The sequence below is a fragment of the Passer montanus genome, unplaced genomic scaffold (assembly GCF_014805655.1).
Source record: "Passer montanus isolate IOZ18808 unplaced genomic scaffold, ASM1480565v1 scaffold10, whole genome shotgun sequence".
NCBI classification, from domain to species: Eukaryota; Metazoa; Chordata; class Aves; order Passeriformes; family Passeridae; genus Passer; species Passer montanus.
Window position 1 is genome coordinate 9,518,350 of NW_024356505.1, and position 8,713 is coordinate 9,527,062.

At 38.8% G+C, this 8,713-nt stretch overlaps 1 protein-coding gene across 2 annotated transcripts in view; it reads left to right on the forward strand.

The window, feature by feature from the left end:
- The window catches only part of ANKRD28 (ankyrin repeat domain 28), a 76,226-nt gene extending 74,101 nt beyond the window's left edge, over positions 1–2,125 (forward strand). The window contains exon 29 of one of the 2 annotated variants that reach the window (XR_005627562.1): positions 133–266. Coding sequence is in view for 1 of the 2 variants with exons in the window: in XM_039710242.1 (XP_039566176.1) it covers positions 133–419 (287 nt within the window). In the remaining variant the exon portion in view is untranslated. Of the gene's footprint in view, positions 1–132 lie in introns of both variants that reach the window. The other variant, XM_039710242.1, reaches the window with a different exon arrangement.
- The last annotated feature ends 6,588 nt before the right edge of the window (positions 2,126–8,713 follow it).

Below are 8,713 nucleotides of genomic sequence, written 5' to 3' on the forward strand. Positions count from 1 at the left end.
TTTTTTGGTTTTTTAAACAGTGCGGAACTAAGCAATGTAAAACACTTTTGCAGCTAAAAGATTGTATGAGCTTGGAGAAGTTTGTCCATTGTGTTTATTTTAAAGAAGGTTTTGTTTTCTCTCGATTTGCAGGTTACACGCCGGCCTTGGCCTGCGCGCCCAACAAGGACGTGGCCGATTGCCTGGCTCTCATCCTGGCCACCATGATGCCTGTTTCATCGAGCAGCACATTGCCCTCCCTCACCTTCAATGCCATTAATCATTACACCAACACCTCAAAAACTGTCACCTTCGACTCCTTGCCAATCATGAGGAGTGATCACAGCTCCTACTGTACTTTCAACAACATTGGCAGAGAAGGTGGCTACCCCTACACAGAAGAAGACGAGCTCAATGATTCAGATTCTGAGACCTATTAGAAGATACTTTTTGTAGGTCTGAGTGAACCCTCACGCTGGAAGGTCAGACTCGTGCTATCAGAAAGCTGTTGCTGTTTGAATACAGAAGGAGGACACACCTTTGAGAAGATGTTTTTTATTGTGGTTACATATAAAAAAAAATCTCTGAGACTCTAGGAAGATTTTTAAGAGCATATTTTGCAGAAGAAGCATAAATTCTTGAATAAGTACTTTGAATCCATGGCAAAAAAAAAAAAATAAAGAATGTCAAAACTGTTTTATTTAACTGTATTCTACCATTCTGTTTCTGGTGCCAGGAGTAATTCCTGCAGACTGGGCACCCAACTTGGTGTAAATGAACAAGACAAAGGATGCTAGATTCAGATGCTCTCAATAAACCTAAAACCATTTTGAAGGCAATAAATGAGTTTGGTACAGTAGGCATTGTTTGTGCTGCAAATTGCCAAAGGACCAAATAACTTAAAGATTTTTTTAATTAAATGCGTTTTTTGAAAACTGGAATAGGTTATTTGAGAAGTTATTTCAACCAAACCTTAATTACTTCTGGAAAAGAAGCTTAGATTTGGGGTTAAATGTTGAATTTTATTTTTTTTTAATCATCTGAAAGCCTTCCGACACTATTAAATGTACCATAAAAAAAAAGCAGATGTGCTTTTAAGTTTTATTTTCTTTTTCTTTTAGGTGAAATGAAAATGATCTGTCATACTTTTATAATACTAAAATTAAACCAGCTAACAAGGTGAAGTCAGGGTGAAAAATGTACAGTGTAATAAGGGAAGGAAGGGGTGGGAGATGTGGGAGGGAAGAAGTAATTGTTGCACAGTTACAGATTTTTTTTTTTAACTTTTTGGTTTTGGATGGAATTTTTCTTAATTTAAAAATACATGAGTAACTAGCAAACTATGAAACTGCATAAAAAATTGAATTTAAATGTCTCGATAACCTTGTTGTGACTGAGAGTTCTTTTCAGTAATTTATCTACTTCCTTACATCATAAATTTGTATGTAAGATTTAAATTGCATATCCCTGTCACTTCTTTTTTAATCCCAGATTTACAGAGGGGGAGGGAGGAGGGGAGGTGAATTTAAAAGTATATTTCCCTATTAGAGAAAAAAGTACAGTGTCTGGTCTGTGGGAAGAGCTGTGTATCTTTGTTGTGCTCCATTTAGAAAATAAACAGCAGAAACAGGTCCCTGTAATGTAGTTCAGACTTGCCCAATTTTTTTTTTAATTATTTATAACAGACTACTGTGTTTTTTTTAATTGCCTGAAGAATGAAAAACTGACATAAGTAAGCTGAAGTTTTGTCTGTTAAATATGAGTTTACTTTATTTGGCTCTGCTTTAACTATAACTGTTACTTTTCAAATGAATTTGTTTATGTACATGCAAGGAATCCTTGCGTGTCCTGGCAAAGTACAAATAAATTACTACAAACTGATTCCAATTTCATTTTTATCATTTTTTTGTATTGTGAAACTGGAAATCTTTGATATTGTAAATTAACATCTGCTTTTCTGAACATAGTGTGGAAACATGGGACAGTATTTTGATCTATTTGATAATTTTGTGAGGTTTTTGAAGAATTAATGAGCATGTACATAGAAATAGTGACTGCTTGAATACTGTATTTACCTGCACTCTTTCAGTACTTCAAGATTCCTGTATATTTTACAGAGTATAATAAAACCCAAATGTGAGTTCTACTAATGAATAATTTATTTGTATGTACTAAGAATTAATGACAAAGTCTCTTGTCGAACTGTTGGAGTTTATAAAAGGCTTTGCCAGCATTTTAATTCTAAAGCAAAGGTGAGCTACTTAAAGTAATTTTAAATTTGCTTCATTATTCCTTTAGGCTTCCTTATAAATACTGCTTTCTTAACCATCTGTGCCTGTGTTCATTGTTATCTGTGAGCAGAGTTAGAGGACTTCAGGGAGGTGCTGATTTCTGTGCTCTCTTCCCTCTGAGTCTCACGGGTGTGGCTCTGTGGCAGCGATGTTTGTGCCACGGGCAGCACTCACAAGATCCACATGGACCTCTCTTGCAACCATTTCAATTCGAAGGCTGAAGCAATGGACCCATTTTTTCCTCAAATGCTTGTGGGAAACCTGATGAGAATGCCAAGTGGTGTGGCAGTTATTTCAAAGGTAACAGCTGCATGTTTGTGTTTGTGAAAGTGTCTGATGTTAATTCAAAAGTGCTGTGAAAGGATGATATTAATAGGCCTTTATTATCTGTGCTGACCTCTGTCTCACTTGGAGATGACCTGTTACCTCTGTGTGGTGTCTGTAGCCATAGGGCACAAACTATAGCAGGGGACACTCCTGTCCTGCTGGAAAAATTGTAGTGCAGTAGAGGCTGGGTGACAGAGGAGGAAAAGCTTAGATGGCATTGGTTTGTTGAAAAGTCAAAGATTTGGATATGTGCAGAAAACAGTGCTGTTGAATGTGTTTGTTTCCTTATGTCCATCAGAAATTGTGCCTTTCATTTTGTTGCTACTCACCTCTTGAAAAGGTTCTCACTGCATTTAATTGCATTGTTTTAACTTAGGTTTTGTGAACTTTTTTGAGCTAAATATCTGTCTTTTCTAATTATGACTTCTTAAATGGACTTTGGAATTCATATTTACATGATTTGTGTATCTCATCTATCTCATCATTGCAGTTTATTCAGTGAGCCTGTACCTTGCAATTTGCATGTATTTGTTAAAAAAAAAGATCCAAAACTCTATTACTACCTGCCAGTATGGGTGGGACAGTAATTGTGCCTTCTAAGTGATAATTAAGATTATTATTAGAACATGGTCTAATTCCAAAAATGGAACATGATTTATTTAAAGACCATACTGCTGTGCTCAGAGACCACTTCTTAATGAGAGGTCAAGGAACAGCAGGCATCTTGTGTCTGAAAAGCAAATAATGATGATGGTGTCTCATAGGGGTTTAAAAAAAATGTTCATACCTCAGTTGGAGGCCTGTTCCTTTCCAGAAAATTATGTTGGAGTCTCCATTTTTCTAAAAGCAATCCTCCTGATTTTCCAGAGATGAATATTGCACAGCTATTCTTACAGCCTTTATCCAAACAATCAATTGGATTTTTATCAAGGGAAAGCAGCGAGCCTTGGCTGGACTACTGAAGCAATAGATTAGAATAAAAGAAACCCTTTATGTCCTGGGGAAGAAAAAAATCAAATGGATTTAAGGACAGCTGGCTCTGCTCAGCTTTCTGTGTACTCTGACTTCTGGGATGTTTTATGGGTTTTCCGTTCTCAGGATAAATGTTCTGCAGGAGAAATGCCAAGTCAGTATTAACCTCATAGGCTGAGCTGTTACTTTTAGAGAGTCATGTTGCAGGATAAATGCTGGATGCTGATAAGATGAAGAGTCAGTGTGTCTCCCCATCAGAGTGACCCTACCACAGTTGAGGAGATTTTTTGTGTAATTCTATATAAAATATCTGTGTCCTGCTGTGTATTTCCTCCTGTAAGTTTTTATTGCCTCCCATGCTTAGGTGTCTCCAAAATAGTTGTAGAAATATATGTGGAACAGTCAGAGTTTTTATTCTAGGCACTTTTTAAACTTTGATTGGTTGCAATTGTTGGGAGTTTTTTTCTGGTAATTTTGTTTAAAATTCTGACTTGTCTATGTTCTGGGTTTGGCTACCAGGCTAAAGAATTAACAAATGTTTGGTTGAAAAAGAAGTTAATATTTAAAAATTAATTCTTCAAAGTTTTGCTCCTTTTAACATCTACACAGATGTTAAAAGGAGCACTGAAGATCCCAAAGCTGTTACCTAAACTGTAGGGAAGATGACTAAAAAGGAGTATGAGATAATGTTTACAGATTCTCCAACCCAATTAATTCTGGTTTATGAGAAGAATTGGCCATCCTGCCTTGCCCAGATTGTACCCATTTAAACACAACAACTACCATAGTAATCCAGAATAACATGCTCTATTTATAGCTACTGTTAAAAAAAAAAGAAGAATGTTCATTAAATGCAGTTGGCTGGGGATAACACAAGTATTTGGATAATTCAGGCTCTCTTTTGCAAAAAAAAAAAAAAAAATTAAAAAAAAAAAATAAGTGTGGTGATCTTTCTGTTGTTGATGCTTAACTGGGTGAGAGGATCAGCATGTAGAGAGATGGGAAGTGTCAGTGAGTGCTGCCCAAAGAACAGGCTAACATGACTTACGAGAAGTTTGTCACAGTCAGGGGACATTTTTAACAGTGCTAGATGTCTGCAGGGAGCCCATACTACTCAATTCCATGTTTGGATCAGTGAAGTTCACATCTTAAAAATTAAAGGCTAAATGAAAAGGGTAAATGTTTATGGAAACAGCAGTTCTGCAGAACTGGAGGTCGTGCTCTGGCTCTGTGTACCCAGGGCAGGTGAGGGAGCTCCCGGGGCTCCCCTGGCTACAGCTGCAGGAGCAGCAGGAGGATCTTCCTCATCTCCCACAACTTTGCACTGGGCCTGTGCTGATGGTATGTATCCACAGAAGAAGTGCCATCACACTTCTTGTTAAAAAGCATTGATTCCCCCTGACAGTAACTTCTGATAATCCAGTCCTGTTGGAATCAGACTATCTAGACTTTGGAGAGAAGGGTATTTTTTAATCTCCTCATAAGTAGTTTAAACTTCTAACACAACTTCCATAGGTCTGAATTCAAACTTTGTAAAATTGATATTAATATCACAAAAAAGTAAGTATTTAAATTCTTAAAGCTGGTCAAGCCAATTCATACAAATCCTTAAATCCAAGGCTGATAATTACTGCCTCTTGGAGTAATCTCAGAGATGTGTGATGATTTCCTTATAATCCTCTTTAATATACTGCAGAAGCTGGCAGGACAGTTGGAGTAGAATTTTGATTGGGATGGAAAACTTTTTTTTTTTGTATATAAATGTGTAGCTGTGACTCTGAATCAGACAGGATAAGAATTTATAAAACATGGGGTTCCAGACTTTACAGACTGAAACCTGAGGTGGAAATGCTCTTGGGAATGTGGTGTGATCTTTGGGATTATCAAGTGCAGGGCCAGGAGTTGGGCTTCCGTAATCTTAGTGGATTCTTTCCAGTCATAGCCTCTGAAATGAGAAGAGACACAGCAGAGGCATCTTTGTTAGCTGATAGCATTGGCCTTTGCTTTTTCTGGAGTCCTTCTCTCACCCTAATATCCATGTGTTTTCATATGTTAAGTGCAAAGGTATCACTGTGCATTAATTTTAATGAAGAAACAACTGGCTATTCTTAAGAACCATCCTGTTATTGTATTTATGAGAATCTGTAAGCCTTACCACAAAATCTCTTCATTTTACTGCTTAACAGGAGAAGGAAATGCTTGGCTGGACATGGTGAATGTCACCCAGGCTTCCAGCCTGATCTGTGTTCCCTCTCAGACCTACTGAGAGCAAAATGGTCTGGAAAGAGCATTTTGTTCAGTTTTTCAGGCATCTAGAGGCAGCAAGATCACAAGACTCTTTTGGTTTCCTTTCCTGGGGGAAGACAAGTTATAAATGTGACTAAAATTTTCAAATTCTACAGCTCATCTCACAACTGAACTTTCCTGACAGGGAAAGATGACTGTCCCTGCTTACAGGACTTGGAGATTTCTTGCAGCTATTTCCAACCTGGTATCCCAGTCTCTTTAGCACACTATTTGTCTTCAAATAAAGCAGTATTTAAATTATCCCTGCTTCCCTGGTGTGCTGTGTGTTATATTACATTAGGATAAATTTAGCTCACTCCATTCTATGCTATGTTTTGGCAATTTTCAAGCTGAGGTTGGGAAAAAGATCTTGCAGTGTTCCCCCATGTAACTGTAAACATAGTTGAATAATAGAGAACTTAAAGAGCCTTTCAAATTGTCTTCATGTTGATGGTGTCACTAAATATTTAAAGAGGAAAAAAACACCTTACAATCTTTTTAATTAAAATTGCAATAGATGCAGCTCAGAACTCTTGCTATTCAGGTTTACAACAGAACAAAACAAAACCTGCTTTGAAGTCTTGTCAAAGGACAGACTTGCAGGGTTTCTTCTCTGTACCTGGGATCTGACATAAGTCTGACATCTCAGGTGTTCTATGTTAAAAGAATAGATTAGATAGCTTAAATAGTTTTATAGCAAAGTCTAGTGATTCATGTATCCTGTCATGTATTTCCTGTCCCTTGCCAAACTTTGTTACTCAAACTGTCTGCATAATTTTCTAAAAATCTTAAAAATCTTCCTAATCTATTAAAGTCTTAATTATTCAACCTTTCTAATCTCTTCTATCAAGAGTTTGTTTCATTTGTTGTGGTTCCCACTATTATCTCTGATTTCTGACCTATGTTGCCCACACCTGCTCTCCCAGGGCAGGGAAAAAGAGCACAAGTGACTCTCCCAAGTATTTTCATTTTTGATGACTTTTAAAAACTTGTTAGTGATAATTCAGTTCAGCCTGTGAGTATTTGGGGTTTTCATTTCACTGGCTGAGATCTGCCTCAAGGAGCTTGTGCCCAGCTGGGCCTTGTGTAGGTCTCTGATTTGAGCAGATTGTGTCACCTCAGCCTCTTCCCAAGTCTCTTGATAGCTCAGCTCCAAGGTTGTTTTCCAGCTGTTCCTTTGATCTGCTTTCTGTTTCTCTTACAGTAAGGAGAGTATCCCGACATCCACCTGGAAAAATCACTGTGAATCCTGAAGCAGCAGATCCCTTATGAGGAACCTTCCAACCCCTTGGACTCATGTGCTGTTACTCCAACCTGGACAGAGAGTTTTTATGGTTGTTATCCTTCCCAGGAGCAGTGTTCTTTAATGACACCATTCCCTGCTGCCTCAGAGAGGAAATTTCTTTAGTCTCAGCACAAATTCCAAATCCTGGTTTCACTTTGGTCCACAGACTGAGTGATTTAAAGCTGCTCTAGATTTCAGCTCTACTTCCTCTATGTCAAAAATCCTTGCATCCTGGTTTGGTTTTGTTCCACTCTCAGACAGGAATGGCTTGGGAAGCTTTAATGAAACTCCATATCCATTAGATGATGGGATGCATTACAGTGTGTAACTAATGAACATCAGCTTTGCTGAAGGCTTCTCCTCAGCATGTGGTAAGTAGCTTCACCCAAAAGACTGCAGGCTTGTTTGGGAACAGAGCAGTGCTGGGATTGCTGCTCCAGCACACACTTCCAGAAGCCACCAATGTGTGGGGGTGTTGCAGGTTGCTGCTGGTCACCCCAGGTCAGACAGAACACCTGCTGTTACTCAAGGATCAGGGTGGGAGGTAGGAGTAGATACTTCCTGCTAATCCATTGTGTCTAGTCTGCCTGTTCAACCTTTCCAGTGACTCTTTGCTGAAGGCAGCTGTTTTGGGTGAAGGGAACAAGGTATGAGAACACTCTCTGACACTGCCTGCTCTGCTCAGGGAGGGGACAGGAACATCCCTCATGCAAACTCTAGTAGGGCTGAGGTCTTCTTCTAACAATTTTAACATACCCAGATTTGGAATAGCTCTTTGGAATACACTTTGCAAGTATTTTACAGGTAAGTACCTCTTCTTTTCTTAAGCATAGCAAATATGTGTAAAGCTATTTATTTGTTTAGCCTGACTTACTGTGACAATGGTCTGCTCTGGAACTAAATCCCAAGGAGTATTTTAGTGCATGAAGCTGCATGTTTTTCAGCCTCCAAAGTCAAGGTCCTGAGAGCTGAAATCTCCAGTTGTTCATTGTTCCATTCTTTCAGACTTGGTCATGTGGTGCTGGAAGCAGCAGCACCACCAAGCACTGCAAATGCTTTGCTGTTCTACCCCGTACGTCCTGGAATCGTGCAGCATTCAGCAAGAACATGGTATGGGTGCCAAAGAATTAATGATCTTTAATAACCCTGTGGTGGAATGGCCTACTTTTATAGCAGCAAGTTTATGCCTAATGAGATACAGATATTCCCCTCTCCATATTTCTGTCCAATATATGCTGCAGGATAAAAAAAACTGGCATGCTGCTGGTGTTCAACAAGGGCCTGGTTCACAGGGATACAGACTGACAGAGCCCAAGATCTTCCATAAGCATACACTAAACCCTAAGGCAGAAATTCAGCAGTTTTTTGGTTGTTTTGCTTTCTGAAACCAGAAAGGGTTTTTTGAAGCATTTGAAGCAGGAGCTGATTGAGCACCTCTCAGGACTCATCCTTGTAGCTGTGGTGGTTTCAGTTTGAACCAACTCAGACCACCAAAACAAAGAGACTCTGAGCTCTCCTGTCTCCTGTGCTCTGCTCCTCAGCCTGAGTAACAGAGCAGCTGGAACACAAGGAC